Source organism: Ostrinia nubilalis, chromosome 20 (genome assembly GCF_963855985.1).
Source record: "Ostrinia nubilalis chromosome 20, ilOstNubi1.1, whole genome shotgun sequence".
Classification (NCBI taxonomy): Eukaryota; Metazoa; Arthropoda; class Insecta; order Lepidoptera; family Crambidae; genus Ostrinia; species Ostrinia nubilalis.
Window position 1 is genome coordinate 4,530,458 of NC_087107.1, and position 19,909 is coordinate 4,550,366.

Consider the following 19,909-nt stretch of genomic DNA (forward strand, 5'->3'; position numbering starts at 1 on the left):
ATTCATCATGAAATCTCGGAAACTACAAGTGCTAGAGTCTCAAATTTTGCATGGAGGTTCCTTTTAGAACGCAGGTGCTCACTAAGACGGGATCTTGCAAAATTCGCGGGCGGCCGCTAGTGTTTAAATATTTGGACGTTTAGTAACATTGTCCTTAATTTTACCGATATCATGCGGCCTACCACGCCACGTTACTTCATTATGGCCTTAATTACATTCGGAAACAATTCAATTTCGCCCCGAGTCTAAAGACAAGTCAAATTGTCTACGGGAAGTGAAAGCTTTCGCCGCAAAATAGGGATAAATTAATGTCTTGTCATTTCATCTGAAGTCACTCGATTGATATTTGAGAAATAATTGAGGAATTGATGAGAAACGTGACTTCATTTTGAATAATATCTTTCTATAGAAACCACGACAATATTGAGAGTTTGTTTATAGGAAGTGACAACCTAAAATACAAATGTGTCCGGGAAACTAGTTCTGTTGAACAAAAATTCCAATCTTCCGATCCCGTTCGTTCCGATTTTATACTTTACGGACAGGCTATTGATGAAAAAAAAATTGGCCAAATCCCTAATCGTCGGTAAAATTGTCCATAGATGCCCTTAAATGTTGTGTTTTTATTGTATGTGATACTTTACCATTAACCATGATGATAGATGACTCATTCATTTATCACATTTTCTAAATAAACCTACACCATAATTTTAAACTACAGTTACAAAAAGTCAAGAGGAAGCAATGTTGGCTTTAACATTTCTCGTAAAAATTCCCATACGAGGGTAAAAAGTGCTTAATATTTCAACATTAATCACTCAGGTGAGGCCGCAGCGGAAAAGCTCATTACAGGCAGGTGAAATATTTAAAAATTGAAAATTAAACACAAGCTTTAAGCTCATAAGTAGAGCTGCAAACGATACATCGATATTCCAAAGAAAATGTTACTATGTATATCGATGGCCGGACCTAAAATGATTGATTTATCAATCCCTAATTTTTAAGTGACATAAATTTTATGGTAACACATAACAGGAATTTTGTTTTCATAGGGGTCACTTAAAATAAGGGATTGATGGTGAAAACGGGCTTAAGACTTTTTTATCAACGCAGAATAGTAACAGAAATGGCCAGTTATAAAGATTTTTTTTAATATAGCCGAACCAAGCCATAAAATAAAAAAAAATAAAAAATTAGTTTCATGTGTCGGCCAAAAGAGATGATCTAAACATGACGTCACATTTCATGAATGTTATGCGAAACTCACTGAACTTTATTTAGTAGAGGCACTAAAAGGCACTATTAAGGAGAAAAGAAGATAAATAAGTGGTCTAAGTGGCAATAGGCAACACGTAAGGTTCTACTTAATTGACGGACGACCTGATTTAAAAGGTTGCTAAGTGCTATTAGTTGGTAGCCGCCGATCGATCTCGATAGAGATCAACGAACGAAGCTTATAGCTAGCTAGACGTCTGTTATAGAAATTCTATCGCTAACGACGAGAAAATCTTGTAAAAAATTCCATCGCAATCGCTTCGACATTGCCGCTTATGCATAAAACAGATGACTTTTTGTCGAATGGAAATCTATAACAATATCACTATTTCTAAAGGTTACGTTTATGTTTAGAATCAAGTTAGGTACCTTAAGTGGTTTTAATTCAAGTTAACCACAACATAAAAGCTTCAATTATGTGGTTATGGCTGTGGTTATGGCCCTTCCAAAACCTTTGTCTTGATTGAATTTTTGTAATGAAATTTTTTCAGTAAACGCTTATGAAAATACGAGAGAGCGCTTTCATTTGTACAAAACCAATGTTTTTAAAGTTTTCACATAAAGTCAGTCATAAAAGTGAAAGGTCATTCACTCATTCAATCCCTCGCCAAACACGCGAACTCTAAAACCACTTGGCTAATAAAGTTGAAAATAAATTTTGAATTTAGACATCAATAAGAGCGACAGCGCAACCTGTTTTGCGAGAGGCCACTGTATTGCCACGGAAATTGAACCCCGGAAGACGGATGGAAACGTCAAATGGACGGTCAAAGGATCGGCGAACGTCTGCGAACGAGCGCGAGCAGAATTTGGTTCGCGAGCAAACATGGTCTTTACCGAGTTTACTACCAAGCGGTCTCATTTTACTACTTAAAATCACTCCAACAGCAATGAAGGAGAAAATGAAGCTTAGAAATTTCCACATACTCGTACCTTTTACAGAAAGACGTAGATATCCTAGTATTGTGAAGAAAAAATTGGGGATTATAATAACGTTCGCTAGTCCAAAAATAATGAGCTGATCAAAGTCAACACTAACAACCCATACATAGATATATGCTCATACGAATATTGTCGTTACATAAACGAGGTAGGGATTAATTACGTCACCATTGTTGCTTTGTTGTACAGTCAAACTTAATCCCTCGCTGCATATCAGCTACATGCAATTCTGATGGGGATAGACGACAGCGCATCAAGGTAAACTGGGGCATCTTATGTGGTTGGAATATGAGCTGTTTTGCAATAAAAAATTATAGGTTGATTGATGGACTGTAGACTGTATCTGGGTCTAGACTAACAAAATGGACGCTTGCGAAGCTTAAATGACTGACTGAACTAAACCGATCTATTTACAATACAAAGTACCTACCAATTTTGTAATTGAAATTGGTTCCATTTATTGGCCGAATATTTTTGTAAGTAAAATGAATAATTACAATAATTAATCAATCAGTGAAGTTAAAATATAAAGTAAGATGGCCACCATTTACCTTACTCTATTTTCCCACTCTTTTTACTCAAAAATAGTTATGTACAGAGCTATGGTAAATATTGTTTTGCCATTGAGACAGCCTTTGACGAAGTCCCGACTTATCTGTACGTAAGTCAGGAGACCCGAATCTTCATACTCTACACGTGTTCGCGAAAACGTCTTTTCTTTGTATGAATGGTTAAACTGTTATTTGATTTTTGTTGCTGTTCGTAATTTCAATGCTAGTTTGGAGTTGAGCCATAAACTACAGACAGATAGCTTTATCAATGGGCGCAGTTGATTCATACCGCAAGCGCCTATCTAAACAGGCAACGCCTAAAGTTGTGAAATGAAGATAAGTCCAAAAAAGCATACTTAATTCGTTAAAGACCCTAAAAGTCAAACATCCATCTTTGTGGGCTATTAAATTTCAACCTTATAACAACAGCGATAAGACACGACGCTAACAACTTAATGATAAATAGGGCTAAACATTATTTTATGCCCTCTGGCAGGACGCTGTTTACTGAAGATATAAAGTTAATCAATCAGGTGTTCTACGAAATTCATTTGTTGCTTATCCCAATTAAGTAAAACTAAAACCATGTCCTCTCATTACGTAACACCCACATACCGAAGCGGATTGATTTTTGTTGGAGACCGAAGAGTTCATGGCGCATGCGCGAACATCTCTACGCACACACCCTCATAAAATTAAGTCACACATTTATACCCTCCGAGTTTTTCCTTGAACGCACTTTCGACCTTATAACGCAGATAGTAGAGCTCGAAATTGTTTGAGAAATTTCAGTCTGATATTTTTAGACAATACGTGCCTATTATGGAGTGCACAAGCGCGCCCTCTCCCATACAAATCGGGAAACCTGCTCGCGGAAGGTTTTCTCGTCGATTTATTTTCCGAAAAACGTCGTTTTGAGCTGTTCTCTACGCTTCTCTTTTCGAAAAATCTAGTTCGACGGTTGACGCGTGTGTTGCTATCAGTTTTGTGGATCCTACAACGCATTATCAACGGCAATCGTCGCCTAAAAATAGAACATTACCCGATATACTTGTAGGGAAACCTAGTTGGAGGTTTCCATTCATAAAATACATTCATTTGGTGTCGGACAGTGAAGGTACTCCGTTCTAAAGTTGTGTAGCATCGCTGCGTTCTGGACTAGTGTGGCGAATCAATACTTCGGGTGACCGAAACGAGTTTCCACCTCGCGGACTAACCGGAGCGAAAGGACAAAATGTAAGTTTTCATTTTTCTTTTTTCCAATTGAGAGAAAGTAGCAAAGACATTTATGTTTCTTCTTCGTTTAGACTTGATTTCTTTGTGGGTTGTAAACCAGAACTGCATGGCGATCTTGATCTCTCATCGTTCGTCGACGACACTGTTAATATTTTCGGGCTACCCGTCTTTGACGTTGAGTAGAGGCCCTTGGCTTGAAATATATTGATTTATACAGCAGTTTTCTATGATGTATAGTCAAAAAGTAGGAGAGAATTAATACAATTAAACAATTTATTATACATTCCTCTACCTCAAGATTAGTATTTTGATTACATTCGTGATTAGACTGTTGAATAGACAAATATCAGTTAAACTCGCTGGCCATTATAATGCGATTTTGAATTCACTTTAGTGTTTTAGTTTTCCAATGTTATTATGTCCATTGGGTATCAGTTATCAGTTTATATTTATCATAGAGGATAAAATTATGTCTATTTGCATACATGTTACATTATTTTTCTGTGACTTTTCCTTTAATTTATTATTATAGAGCACTATCGTCAGATAACTTAGTTTCATTTTAGTATAACCATTATTATAAGGTAAAAATTCGACTGTATAGATAAAAATAATATGCTTGTTATTCCCAAGATACATTATATTGATTTTGTTGACGTTTTTATCTAATTGTTACTGAAATATGAATATCATGACGTCATCTTCGCCGTGACGTGAGCCAAGTCTCAAAAAGTCGAGCCTTCGGTCACGTGACTCATTGTCAGCTCGCGGTGACAAAGGGATGAAGGTCATGAACCATTGATGGCTGAACGTCAAAAGGGTGGACAAAGCAATTTCTGCCTTTTTACGCATGTCACAATGACTTTTGTAAGAAAATGTTAATGAAAATCCTTTAATCTTGTTATGGCAACGCAAACTATAATTTATAATATAACTTTAAAAAAAAAACCGACTTCAAATGCGTGAACACAAATAATACCTATTCAACAAAAAAATAATCGTTCAAATTGGTTCATAATCGGCGGAGATATTGCGTATAAAAAAGTTCATCCCCAATTTTCCACCCTTGGGGGTGAAATATTTTCTTCAAATTCGCATGAAACCACCCTTTTGATAATACCTATTCAACAAAAAAATTATCGTTCAAATTGGTTTATAATCGGCGGAGATATTGCGTATAAAAAAGTTCATCCCCAATTTTCCACCCTTGGGGGTTGTTTTTTTTATTATTAAATTTAAATGGGACCACCCTTGAGGTATTACCTATACGCCGAAAAAAGATTTGTTCAAATCGGTTCATAATTGGCGGAGTTATCGCGTAACAAACATAGAAAAAAAAAACATACGGGACGAATTGAGAACCTCCTCCTTTTTTTGAAGTCGGTTGAAAAGAAGCGTTTTTTTTAAAGAATCCAGAAATGTAATATGAGAAAACATCCTTTAATATTATATCATCACCAATCGTGACGTAGTGTGTGTAGGGGTTGGACTTAAGACTTTTTTGGTGAATCTTAAGAACTAGACTTATTAAGGCTGCTCTCATTACAGCATATTCAGGTACCTAAGCTCTTTTTATGTCTTTGACGAGTCTTTGTCTGTAGAGAAATTATAGATTTCGATTCAATAAAGCCGGTATAAGTAGGACATGCACAACAGTGCAACATGTATGTTGTGCTAATTTAGAGACATACGAGTATAATACCAATTGCGATTCGATCTATAAAAGCCATTTGATGCCAGAACATTATAGCAACATCATTCCAGCATAAAAGTTGCCAAGTAGTGAGTCAAGAAACCGAGCTTTGGCCACGTGACCCGACGCATTGTCAGCCAGGGTAACAAAGGGATGAAGGTCATGAACCATTGATGGCTAGACGTCATATGGCTGGAATGAAAACAAAGCAAAGCATTTTTCGCGTTTCTATGTAGAGACGAAAGCTCATGAAGCTAAAAATATCTTTTTTATGTGACAGGAGGCAAACGAATTTAGAATTTAAAATAAATATGGCATTTTGTGAAGCAATGATGCTGTTTAGCAACAAAAATGCTTAGTCTATTGTGCTGTCGACTGTACCTACATAAAAATAGATTCAAATAATTGGATTCGCGAGAAATTATCTATAATTATACTTAATCAAATGTAATTTGTATTTTCAAGAAAGGAAAATGATCATAAAGATGCTCATATAAAATGTTCAATGAACATTACAGGAGACTTCAAGTTATTACAACATAATTTGAATTAGTTACATCGACATTATGAACTTAATTTAATTATGCGTTTGATACATTATTCTTCGAAGTAAATAATATTTTTAGTCCACGTTACTTTTTCTGAAAATTACGTAAAGCCTTTTATTAAAAAGAATGAATATTTTTTAACGTTTCCCGGCTTTTTACACACGATTTGGCAAATACCTGCTGGAAACAAAAGCGCGTGGGAGGTACCTAGTAACATTGCCTTCAGCGGAACGCCATAACCATAGAAAAAGGTTTTTGAGACTTACTTCACCTGTAAATATTCTTTTAGACTGATGAAATGAGATTCAGCCTTATAAAGAATATTACTCCAAATTACTTTTGGTAAAGCTGGTTTTTCTACTGAACTAAATGGAAGTTATAATAACATCTTTTTCGAATGCATACTTGAAAACAATGCAAATGCTGAAAAAAATGTCCTTTTCAAATGCTGATGCTGTACTTACTGAAATGATGAATTATAAGTATGTAAAGAAAGAGTCTCTATATTTAATAGCAAGCGCGCAACTTTGTCTACGCGTTGAAATAATTTTCCAAAGTAGAGGTGCCGAGGCATTTTCAGGGTAGAGTCACGACTAAATTAGAGTAATTTGGACTCTATCAAGTAATGCAAACAAATTAAAACCCGCTTAGAAGCTTACAATGGCGGTAAATAACATTAGACAGATTTTTGTTCTTATTACAATGTTGTTATTAGCAAAATACTTAGTTAATATCAGTTTTCTATTGCCAGTTGAAGGGTGTTAAGAAAATAAAATAAAACAAAATAACGCCACCTGCAGTCTAAAGTTTATCTTCTTTTGTTTTCTACTTTAAATTTGAAACTGATCAAAAACAGTTAGGTAGGTACTATTCTTCGGAATCAACATAACCTTTGCTGATTGGATCAAATAGTTTAAGTTGTAGATATTGTTAATGGGTATTTCTAGCTGTAATTAAATTATAATGATATTGTGAACAATGTTTGTCGTGATAATGTAATATATTTCTATTGTTTAGTAGGTTGGTCTAATCTAGGGCGCCTGAAAAGTGGCACTGTCTCATTAAAATTACAATCACGAGCCCCCTATTAACTGCTGCTCATACAGGTACATTTAGATTTTAACTATTCGATGAAATAGCGATAGGTTATCGAGATTTTTTCCAGTTTAGTAAAGGAAAATAAGTACATGTAAAGTTACACAACCAACTAAAAAAATTGACCGATAAACATTACATACACTAGGTATTAGTTGTCATCAATAAATAATAATAACATCAATTGAAAATAATAGTTACCTACTCCAGCGGTTTTGTGTACCGTAGTAAGTACCTAGGTATCATCATTTTGATATCGAAGAGGCTTAGATTAAAACTATTAGATTAATTTCTCTACGCTGCTCTCCTAAAGGGCATTCAAGTAACAAACCTTGTTTACCAAAATTCATTATCACTTTGTTAGAAAGCGTTCAATTAAAGCCTGATGTAAATAAATTAAGACACTGACAAACGGAAAAGTTTATTTCGCACAAGTTCACTAAGAGAACAATTTAATGAAATACAATTTACTCCGAACTCTTCGAACAATGGTGTTGACTAAGAAGTCAATAGCGTGTGGCCGCCTTTTGTTGCACGATGATAACAATAGCGGCTAACTACTGCTGATTTCAACAACAAAACATTTTGTTTTGCGTATTCTTAATCACATAATAACATTGAAAAATAGTAAAAGTAATTTTGTAAGATCTATCAAACTGGCAATAATGCTTAACAATTATTTGACCGCAATCGCATCTGGTGTTAAGTGAGATGCATGAGAGTAAGGCCCAGAACAGACGGTGAAACGCAACTGCAACGAAACTGCAACTGCTAGTTACTTTTGAGTTGCATCTAAGTTTCTGCCATAGCGTCCGTTCAGAAACCACACATGACGCGACCAGTTTGAAACTTTCAGTTTCAGTTTCATTCATCAGAATCATCAGAAAGTTGCAGTTTCGTTCAAATCAAATCAAATCAAATTTCTTTATTTGCGTAATTCCAGGTACATAAGTGGTCTTACATAGATTTGGTAGGTTACACTGAAATTTGCTCGAACTAGGAAGCGTGCAAATATTAAAAAGAGTAACTTAGTTGTAGACTATACATCGAGAAAAAAAAGTTGCAGTTGCGTTTCACCGTCTGTTCTGGGCATAAACGGAACTACTTTTTAGATACTCAACCAAATATATTTTCTACTTACTTTACTACTTACTGCATGTATTTTCTGGTTATCCTTTAGCATCAAAAAAGTTTTCATGACAAGAGTTTTCGTGTAACAAACACGTGTTGCAAAAAAGAATGAAAAAATAATTTATCTTTCCATAACCCTTTCTGTCGCTTATTGTTATTTTACGGAAAAACGTTAACGTCAATCTCAGAAGCGTAATGTTTGGGATTTAGATTTGCATTTTTAAAGGTTAGTAAAATTTTGATATAAAAATGTTTAGGTGTGTTACAAATTAGTAGAAAAGCTTGCATTTTTCCATATAATATGGTTTTCGCGTATGCTTTCTGACTAATTAATTTTGAACATAAATCAATCATCAATCCTACTGAAAATTGTAATAAAAATCACGTAGAGTCGTCAATAAATTATAGTCAAATTAAAAAAAATACTAAGACTGAAACTTTGTATTCTTCTTTGTTCATTTACTAGGTAAACATCTTATAAATAAAATGAATCGCTGAATGGGGTTGCTCAGCGCAAAACTTGAGAACAGCTTGGACTTCACATTCATATGAAAAAACCCTGAAAACCATTGAAACTTAAATAATTCGGGCACAGCTGTGGGCAGTAGATAGTTTGTAATAAAAATATGTTATAATAACCTCTGAAATCTCTACATTTCTTGTAGCGTGAACTCTTATTTTTCCAATATCCGCCGTATAAGTGGATTTTCTTCCCGTCCTACCCTCAAGAGCCTTCATTCTGATAAACGTTATAATATTTTTCCTATACATTCACTTTCTCTAAGTACCTATTATAGGTTCTATAGTACTCAAGCTAAAACCTTAATACTAGTTTTCAAGAAACTATTTCACGTGTTATTTTTTAAAACAGTCTAGACTGGATAATTAATGGACTGAAGTTACGCCCTACCACATGGGATAGGCATCACCTCAATAACTGTGGATACGGGTCGTACCACCACGCGAGCGAATAGTAAATGGTTGTGTATGTTATAGTTTAGAATGACAAGGCAATTTCTCATATTAAATCCGATTTGAATGCTGTTAGGACCTCTGATTATATAATTAACTTTTTAAAAAAATAAAACCGACTTCAAATGCGTGAACACAAAAAAAAACTAAAAATTAAAAATATTGCGTATAAAAAAGTTCATCTCCAATTTTCCACCCTTGGGGATGAAATATTTTCTTCAAATTCGCATGAAACCACCCTTTTGATAATACCTATTCAACAAAAAAATAATCGTTCAAATTGATTTATAATCGGCGGAGATATTGCGTATAAAAAAGTTCACCCCCAATTTTCCACCCTTGGGGGTTGTTTTTTCTATTATTAAATTTAAATGGGACCACCCTTGAGGTATTACCTATACGCCGAAAAAAGATTTGTTCAAATCGGTTCATAACAACTGTCTACAGCATTTTTGCGCACGGGTTATGCATAACTTATTTTTATTGCTTTATAGCCTAGAAATAACAATAACAACAAAAAATTGTTCTGAATTTGCTTTTATGTGTAAAAAATAGAAAAATTCATATCAATGAATGTATGAAACATCAACATAGAGATAATTTAATTTGTTGCCAAATATTTATTTTTCTTTCTTTCATTCATTCTTTCTAATTATTAAAACATACCAAACATCCATTTAAGATTCATTCTCACAAGAGAAAATTTAAAATAGAGTCCAAATATTTATTACAAATAAAAAGTTCTAATTGCCTGTCATGTTCCATAGAAGATTTTTCTTATAAAAATCTAACTCTATCATGCTTTCAGTATACTGGCCTTGGTAACGTCGTCTCTTAAATCCCACTATATTTTGATGAAAGCGTGTCCCTTGTTCTTGCGAATAAGCACCCATAATTATCTATAAATATATCCCAATGAGAATGTGACGTGCATCTTTAGGGATATTCTACTATGAAGATGGAAAATTCAAATTGCTATAACTTCTTAAAAAGCAAATATTTTCGACTAGCGGCCGCCCGCGACTTCGTACGCGTGGATCCCGTTTTACCCCCTTCATCTATCTTACGCGGTTTAGATTTTTTCATACAAATGTTTTTTCCCGCTAACTCCCGTTCCCGTTGGAATTTCGCAATATCCTGTTGTAACTAAGCTTTAAGTTTACTAAAAGACCTGCATGCCAAATTTCAAGCGTCTAACTTAAGCGGTTTAGATTTTTCATACAAAAGGATTTTCCCGGTAATTCTTGTTCCTGTGGGAATTTCGGGAATTCCTTTCTTAGTGCACCTCTACGTTACCTAAGCTACGTCCCTTATAAATTTCAAGTGCCTACGTTTAGCCTTTTAGGATGTGCGTGGGTATGTCAGTGAGTCAGTCATACAAAAGGAATTTCCCGCTAATTCCAGTTCCCGTGGGAATTTTGCAATATCCTGTTGTAACTAAGCTTTAAGTTTACTAAGGTACCTGCATGCCAAATTTCAAGCGTCTATCTTCCGTGGCTTAGATTTTTTCATACAAATGTTTTTTCTCGCTAATTCCCGTTCTCGTAGGAATTTTGCAATATCCTGTTATAACTAAGCTTTAAGTTTACTAAGGTACCTGCATGCCAAATTTTAAGCGTCTAACTTAAGCGGTTTAGATTTTTCATACAAAAGGATTTTCCCGCTAATGCCCGTTCCCGCGGGAATTCCTAAGTATCCTATAACCTGCCCAGGAGTATGAAGAATAATTGTACCAAGTTTCGTTAAAATCCGTCGAGTACTTTTTGTTTCTATAAGGAACATACAGACAGACAGACAGACAGACAGACAGACAGACAGACAGACAGACAAAAATTTTACTGATTGCATTTTTGGCATCAGTATCAATCACTAATCACCCCCTGATAGTTATTTTGAAAATATATTTCATGTACAGAATTGACCTCTCTACAGATTTATTATAAGTATAGATTTGTAATCGCACTTTTTTATATAAATTTGCTTATATAATCAGAATATAATAAGTAAAATCCATGCGCAAAAAAAAAAATTTTTTTTGTTGACCGGTGTAATTGGCGGAGTTATCGCGTAACAAACATAGAAAAAAAAAAAAACATACGGGTCGAATTGAGAACCTCCTCCTTTTTTGAAGTCGGTTGAAAATCTAGATATAATATAGCTTAGATATTCATCACTAGCTGACACGGCGAATTTCGTACCGCCAATAAAAAAACTTTATGTTCATCAAGAATTTTTCAAATCGATGCAATAGTTTCAGAGTCTATTCAATACAAACAAGCAATCAAAAAATCGTCCCTCTTTATAAAATAGTGTATTGTAAGATTTATACCTTTATCGACTGATTGTGATTTGTGACAGTACAAACTTTACCTATTGATAATATAGATTATAGATAGTACAAGTTTGCAAGACGCACTTAAAAGATAGGGTTTGAAAAAAAACATACCTACTCATTTAACCTAAGAATACCTACCTACGTATCACACTTTTAATCTATTTCATGACAAGTCTACAGGGTCAAAGTCTTCTTTGATACTTTTACGAACGAGACCGATTCGGAGAGAAACGATTTGCAAAAACCTTTTACATAAACACGCAATATCATAATATGAATTAGGTTTCAGAAAGTTCCGTGTAGGTATTTGCTTTCAGAAAGTTCAGAAAAATAGCGAGCAAATTCAAAACGTTCCATTCGTAATAAGTATAACATATTATTTATGCAAAATAATATTAAGCTTGGCTGAAACGAGAACGCTTTGTAATTAGTTGGCGTGGGTGTGACTGTTTACTTGGCTTTTAATAGAAGCAACAAAATATTACGTCAGCTGCTTGTGCTTGGATGACAAGAATGTCAAAGGTTACGAACGAGTGATTGTTAGTCAGCCCATCCCAAATTGGAAATGGAATAAATACATATCAAGTACCTACCTATCTAATTTTGTTCCAATTTCAACCATTAGAATGAACAAAAGCCTACTATGGGATTATAGTACTCGAATCGTTGTTTATTATGAGCGTTACCTTTTACTATTTTTAAAAGGTAAAACAAAGTTTTAATCTCTACAACAACACGTTGGGTGCCAATGGCGCCCACCGTGGTAGAATCAATTACATGTAAATCACAATCAACTAGACTAGATATAGGCTATCATTTTGTTAGCGTGACCTTTAATTAGATAATGCTTTTGCATGTCATTACTAACACTAGCCAGTGATTAATGTAACTAGGCAGCTGACACACACCTATTATATACTGGGCTCAAATGACGTCGCATTCGTGCGTCAACGGAGTGTAACTTTTGTTATTCGTAAATCATATCTTTACTTTCATCTAAATATACTAGAAATAATCTTGTATGTAAAGGTACAATCGTTAGCACTTCAACCACTTATCAAACATCATTTCATTTTGAACCTTAACAGACAGACAGAAATTACAAGATTTTCAGGTTTACTCCTAAACATTACTTATAATACACCTAAATAATACAACAATGTTTCATGATACCTCATAAGACTTGCTTTATTAAACTCGTCAAACTTTACACAGGATGTTCTAACATCGCAAATCCGTATGATGAAAGTTTGAGCGAAATCTCCGTGAGATTTATATTAAGATCACAATTTTCGTGTGTTTCTGGGGAAAGGAAGGAATAATTAATAATTCTATTTAAAGGAATTTTTCTTTAATGTGTGAAAACAGATGGAAAAACTTTCTGTTGTTTATTTAGTATAGTCGTTTGAGGTAATACCTTTGTCGATTGAATATCTGTGTATAAACATAATCCACCTATGCATAACATAATCAGTCCATCGAATGGCTCTAAATAGATATTTTTTGAGTTTACTAGTTTTAATTGGCATAAGTAATGCACAATTTAACTTTATCATGTTTCAGTAGTAGGTATATTTAAGCTTTTAACTACAAGAACAATGAGAACCAAGTTGACTACAATACTGCCAACACAATAATAGCAACGTCACTGGCTTAATTTTCAGCAAATTCACCCCTATAATTATTGAGTTTCCAATCAAGCAGGATTAATTTAGTGTGAACCGTTGGCGTTTTGTTCGGCGTCCTCGGATGAAATATAGTGGCCTCGATATGGAATCACGTTTCGCGACATATGAGATTGGAAAGCGTGTATTGATTCGTAGGTTATATCCCGGTAGTTTGAAATATGATACTGGTGACTTTTGAAAACTTGGCAGTTTGAAATAGAGTTTTTCAAATATAAGATTTTTCAAAAATTGCTGAAACATGCTATCTTCTCAGTCCTCATTCCAGCATTACCATTTATCAATCGATGCTGGTGTGCTGGGTGTTTATTTTTAAAAGCAATGTATTCTCAAACAATAGAAATGCATCGTCCCTTTGTCCATTGTGGACAACACCAAATATTTTGGGTATCACGTGTTACGCCTCAATTGTTTTATGGATGACGCGTTACGTAGGTATGGATTATTGTTCTATGGACGTTATTGGACATTCAAATTCCACGCAGGCTGTCTTTAACTTAGGTAATACGGAAGACTATTCCCACCTCTAGTTCCCACCGCTGCAACTCCTGTGTAGCCAGGATCTACAGCTTGACCGCCAATAAAAACCGAACCAGTGAAGGTCAAGTTTGTCCCGGGGGAAATTTAAACTAATTAGGTAATACAGAACCGTATATTCCACCAACTGATCCCTAATATCGTATTATCAGGGCGACGGAAGGCGGTCTGGCGCCAGGCGGCGACGGCGACATGCCCGTGGGCGGGCCGAAGACGCCCCAGCAGATCGCCGCCCAGCGTCGTCTGCAGCAGACACAGGCTCAAGTCGACGAGGTCAGTTCTATATTTAAATATTTGAATTTCGAATAAAGAATTGTTTTTGTATGTGTATTTTGAATTCATAAATCACAACTTTTCGTTCTTGTTTTTTCTCCATGGCAGTGTATTTTTTCTTTATGGCCAGTTGATACGAGTAAAATATTGTTATAAATCAATCAGCGTTTGCAAAAATATTTTTTTCAAGGACTAGTAACATTTTGAATGTATCATTTAATTGTGAGCTTTCGCCGAAAAACGGAATAAATTATAATTATTTATCCTACTAAATTACTTTTCTGGGAATAATTTAATTAAAACCTCCCAGATTTCAATGTATAATCGTTATTTTGCTTCTAACTATTCTGCTTTATTTTGATTCGGCTTTTTAACGAAGTCGCAATCTGTTGCTGAGGTATATCTTTTACTTCCAAAAAGCATTTCTTGCGAAGCCAAGCTAATCTTACGTTCATCAAATATGTACATTGTACAGTAAGAGCTAGAAGGAAATTGCAATTTCATTTGACATTTTGCTACCTCAAGCACCTACTTGGGGGCTACGAATAAGCTTTCAAAGACATTATTAGAAAAACTCCCTAAAATCCTCATTTTTATTAGCCCCTTCCCACTTCAAATGGTTTACGAGTTTATTGCTTTTCGAGACTAGATATCTTTCCCTTATTTTTAAATAAACATACGGGTTTTAAAAGCACTCCGATTCCGATACGCTGTTATCTCAATAAGAGCCTTCTCAAAGTAAGTAAAACGTGCCTGAGCATAGGTACTTGTTGATATCTGTGACGCAAATGCTTCCCGTTCAATCCATTGCCAATCCCAATAGAGCGAGCGTAGGGCAAAGATTCTCAAATATTATCAGCCCTTTCTATCTAAATGGGGTTAAGCCTTGTAGCGCCAGACATTGTGGCCATAAAGTACGGCCAACGAGAAGCGATATCAAATGTAAACAAACCCAATGTCATGGTCATTTGGAATAGCAGGGGTTTGACTTTGACATAATTTTGGCGGGAGAACGAGACATTACGACAAATACACAAGATGGGAAGAGACAGAATAGATTGTCAGTTCGACAGTCGAATCGATCTTTTGTATCGCTGCTAGTTGGCCGTACTTTAGACTAACATTACACCAATACAATTTGGTGTATTTAACACAAAGTCCTAGTGGTTTCGTCGTAGTGATCTCGTATATTCAAGGAAAATAGAAGGCAAATGACAAGACGGTTACAAACTGTTGATGTTGATTACGATAGAACACCGTTCTTGCGAATGCCGAAGTTCAGCCGATATAACCGAAATTCGGACGCAGATGAAATTCGGTAAAAGCTGCTGAATTTGCGGGTCGATTGTGAAACTAATTACGGGTGCATCTCTAGTGATAGGACACGATAAAATATTCTTACTCAAAGCCTTTCGCTTTATGAGAGCTTTTCGTTATTTTATTCAAAGGGTATAATAATTGAGAACCACTGGAAGATTGGGTGATACCGCCCATCCGCCATTACGGTTGACGTCACCCTGGGAATTTCCTATTGAAGCCTCCGTCCGTTTTCATAAAAATAACTTGTTTTTCTGCTAACTCTATTTACTCTTGAGTTTTCTCTTTGCTTTGCATCAAATCAACACTGCAATGGGGATAATGATGCATTTTGACGTCATAAAAAGTTATATAATATCTATTCACTTGCTTGGATAGTATTCATGCTCATTTTATTCTATGACTTCTCACTTGTTGTACTGGTGTAAATAACTTGTTGATGAAGCTCTATGATTCGGAAATCCATTGACTCCGAATAATTAAAACTTTTATGAGTTTTACTCAAGCGTTTACTATTGTTGGCTTGAAGTCTTTTTGGTGCAAATTATCACAATTCACTTCTGAAACACAATGCGAAGTTTGATACTTCCTTACTAACTAAAAGGTCGAGTTTTTCTATAATTATGAGCAAAATTGTGTTCTACAGATTTAAGGTAACAAATGCTATATTGTTTCGCTGTTTGTTTCAGGTGGTGGACATCATGAAAACGAACGTAGAAAAAGTGCTTGAGCGAGATCAAAAGCTCTCGGAACTTGATGATAGAGCAGGTAAAAACATTTAATTTTATAACGTTTATTCCTCTGTATTGCCTTGAAAAAACTACTGTTGTGTTGGGTACTGTAAATCGTAAGTAAAACCATTGGTGATATCTTTTCAGACGCTCTGCAGCAGGGTGCCTCGCAATTTGAACAGCAGGCTGGAAAACTGAAGAGCAAATTTTGGTTGCAGAATTTAAAGGTATTTATTAATTTATTTTATACTATAATGCCAAATAAATTGGAACATAAGAAATTAAAGAACATTTATTTATCTTTACATCATTTTAGAAGTTTTATGAATAACAAACTTCCTCTAACTCTACATACCTACCTACAATTTAAAAATTCACATGTAAAGATCTAAATTGTGTCAAGAAACAAATCTTACATACAAATTAAATTATCATATTAATAACAAACGTATTCTAAACTGTCAATCCGCTTCCTTCCAGATGATGATAATCGCTGCCGTCATTGGTATCATCATTTTAGCCCTCATCATCGGTAAGTTTGACATTTGACAGTCATCGTTTCCGTGTATTAGATGCTCCGGTCAACTAACAAACAAGATTTTGGGTTATTACTTGCACCTACCTACCTACATAAAATATCTAATGTTAAATCTCTTGGATGATCGCATCATATATTCAAACTCTAGAAGGACCAAAAGACGTTAAAAATATAAATATTCTACTATTAGGAGAGGTAGGCAGATACTTTAAGATTCTTCTAAACTGCAATTCCCTTCAATTTAATTAACGTCTACATAGGTACCACCAAACAGACAAACCCAATTTATTTATAGTAGGTATCACCTATACTATGTCAAATACCCACTTCTTTTTTTATGTTACCCAAAATGTTGTTTGTGTTGGTCGGAAATTAGATTGCATTTCAGTTTTTAATTTCTTTACGTTTAGACTAACACACCATTATTTTTTCCACATTTTCAGCCAACTTTGTGTGAACTTTCGGTAACCGCAGTTTAATTTAGAACTTGTTATAATGTTAACGAATAGAATAACGCATATTGTTATTTTTTATTTCGTTGGTTCTAAGCCTATTTTGGTAAGTGGGCAATGGTTTTTGTGGTTGTTAATAATAAATGTTGGCTTTCTCTGTCTATTGTCACTATATCTGTCACTATCGAATAATGTTTCATGCAGTTATTCAAGTCTTCTGTACAATCTACCATAAGTTGCCAATCATATTTAGTGACTTTTTACATTGTAACACCATTAAAATTTAGTGGTTACAGTCCTTCTTTGACATTTCTTTTGATTTAAAACTACTATGCTGAAATATAATCCGTATGTAGGTACAATGATTAACTAGGAAGGCTGCTAAATTCAAAATTACAATGCCAGAATGAAAAGTCAAAGATCAAATTGTCGACAGAAAACCCAAGTCACTAATATGAAATTTGCACTTATGGAAGAAGTTAGCTTTTATAAATGTGTCATATATTGTCTGGGATGCTCTAAAATCTGTTAAAAAACAACGAGACAACTCTAGTTCTATATCTAACTAGATTAACGCTTTATATTGTTTTAATTAATTTAATGTTTTACTTTATCCAAGAATGCGTTGCTTGTCTCAAGTTTAACCCCGAATTTGGTTGCTTTAAATTAAGTTTCAATTAAATAAAAAAACAATATAAACAAAATTAAAATAAATGTTTAACTGTACCGCATAAATGACTGCTTTACTATAAAATATAACAGCTTTTGACAATAATAATCTAGCTAATAAAATGCTTTAATGCTTTCGAAGTACGTAACTGAACTACTTAATACAAATAAACTATTTATTTAATAATTATTATTTATTATATTATGACTGTCATAGAACCAACTTGTCTTAAAAATCTATTATTAAAGATATAAAAATATTGAAATAATTTACGTACTTACCTACATAATATTATATTTTAATATACTTAACTATTAAAGCAGCCCCAAATATTTCAATAACTGCACAAAGTCTACTGATTCATGAATCGGATCTAATTTGCGTTCAAAAAACTATTAAACTAAAATTAAAAACCAAAACATAATATACTTATCCAATCTCACACTTAACATGGTCTTTTAAATTAATTCTTAAATTGTGTTTAAGTATTATTTGCATGTATAAATTATGAACCTAATATTATTATTTTAAAAATATTAAACATAGCGAATATTTGTTGAATATTATTATATTTTTCATATATCAATATTGTGTTGTCCAGTGAAACTGCAAAGCACATTTCTTTGTTATTAATTTCTGCAAATGATTCTGAAGCACGTTATAATATTTTTTTGTATTTTCTAGGTCTGTAAACACCCACATCAAAGGATTCCAGGAGAGGTATGTAAAATATTTGGCTACTAGAAAATACATACAAATTACCTCTAATTATTTTTTAGCTTGATCCAAAGGGGTTACTTTGATTATATTTGAGTTAAGATGTTTTTTTGCGACTGTGTAATAAGTATGATGTGTAATTTTAATATTAATTCTAATTTCAGGTTCCTTTCTTGAACAGGACACCAGCCTAAGTACCACAGAATATTCACCGTACAGAACATTGAAGTTAGTAGATTTTAGTGTTGTTAAAAATATACCTACGACTATGTAACACTTACGCCTCCAGACTATCTCACATAATCTGAATCCTAAAGTAATGTAATTTTAAATCACGCCGTTCTTTTATAACACTTACAAAATATACTCCTCGGAAAAGATGAAATAGAATATTTTTAGATAATCTTTCTTCAAATTAATACGATAAAGCAAAACTGCTACCAAAAGGCTTATTCAAAACCATATCTAACTTCGAAGTTGAATTTCCGATTTTAATATCGTTGTAATAACAAACAAAGTTAAGTTCAATTTGGACCAAGTTTCTGAAACAACTTGTATTTTACTTTCTTAAATATATTTTATGCCTAACTTCCTTTCTGGTCGTTGATCTTTGATGTACCTATCTACTCGCTATACTTAAGTATGTTTGTCTATGCTTAACATTTGTGAATCAAGTTTATTAGGTGTTGAATATGTTGATACGGAATAGATATAAATAGGTTTAGAGCCAATCGATTCATTTGGTCCATTACATTGAAAGTAAATAAAGTGTATGTTTCCATACTTATTAAAGCCAAAATACATACTCTCACTACACTAGAGCGAAATAGTATTTAAATAGGTTATATTACTTCATCGATTTCAACAATGGCAAATATTACTACAAAAATATTTTATCACATAGTCAGTCTTCCGAGATTTATAACAAAACATTCAATTCGCTTTGTAATTCAACTGAATTGATGTAACTTAAACTTATCACCGATGTAAAATATCATAAAATTACATTGATAGGCGTATTTCATTTTAACTTATAATCACTTAGCTGTTTATTATAACCGTGATTTCTATTTGAAACGAAATTTGTACTTAATCGAGTTGTTGTTTGTAATGAATAAAAAATTAAATAATAATAATAAAATAAATAAAAAATTATTATTAATAATTAGAAAAAAATATTATATAGAATTTTACGCTGTCTTAAGATTTAA

At 33.8% G+C, this 19,909-nt stretch overlaps 1 protein-coding gene across 2 annotated transcripts; it reads left to right on the forward strand.

Annotated features, from left to right (window-relative positions):
- The first annotated feature begins 3,618 nt into the window (after nt 1-3,618).
- On the forward strand, nt 3,619-19,832 carry LOC135081492 (neuronal synaptobrevin-like). 2 transcript variants are annotated; one of them, XR_010259200.1, is made up of 8 exons: nt 3,619-4,004; nt 14,153-14,273; nt 16,280-16,358; nt 16,469-16,548; nt 16,802-16,853; nt 17,303-17,417; nt 18,666-18,701; nt 18,863-19,832. XR_010259200.1 is itself a non-coding variant. In XM_063976207.1 (7 exons), coding segments are annotated over exons 1-6 (342 nt in total). In that variant the 5' UTR covers nt 3,619-4,002; the 3' UTR covers nt 18,674-18,701; nt 18,863-19,828. The 2 variants fall into 2 exon arrangements, 1 of the variants encoding a protein (XP_063832277.1); XM_063976207.1 differs by lacking the exon at nt 17,303-17,417 and having other exon boundaries at nt 18,863-19,828.
- Nucleotides 19,833-19,909: the final 77 nt, after the last annotated feature.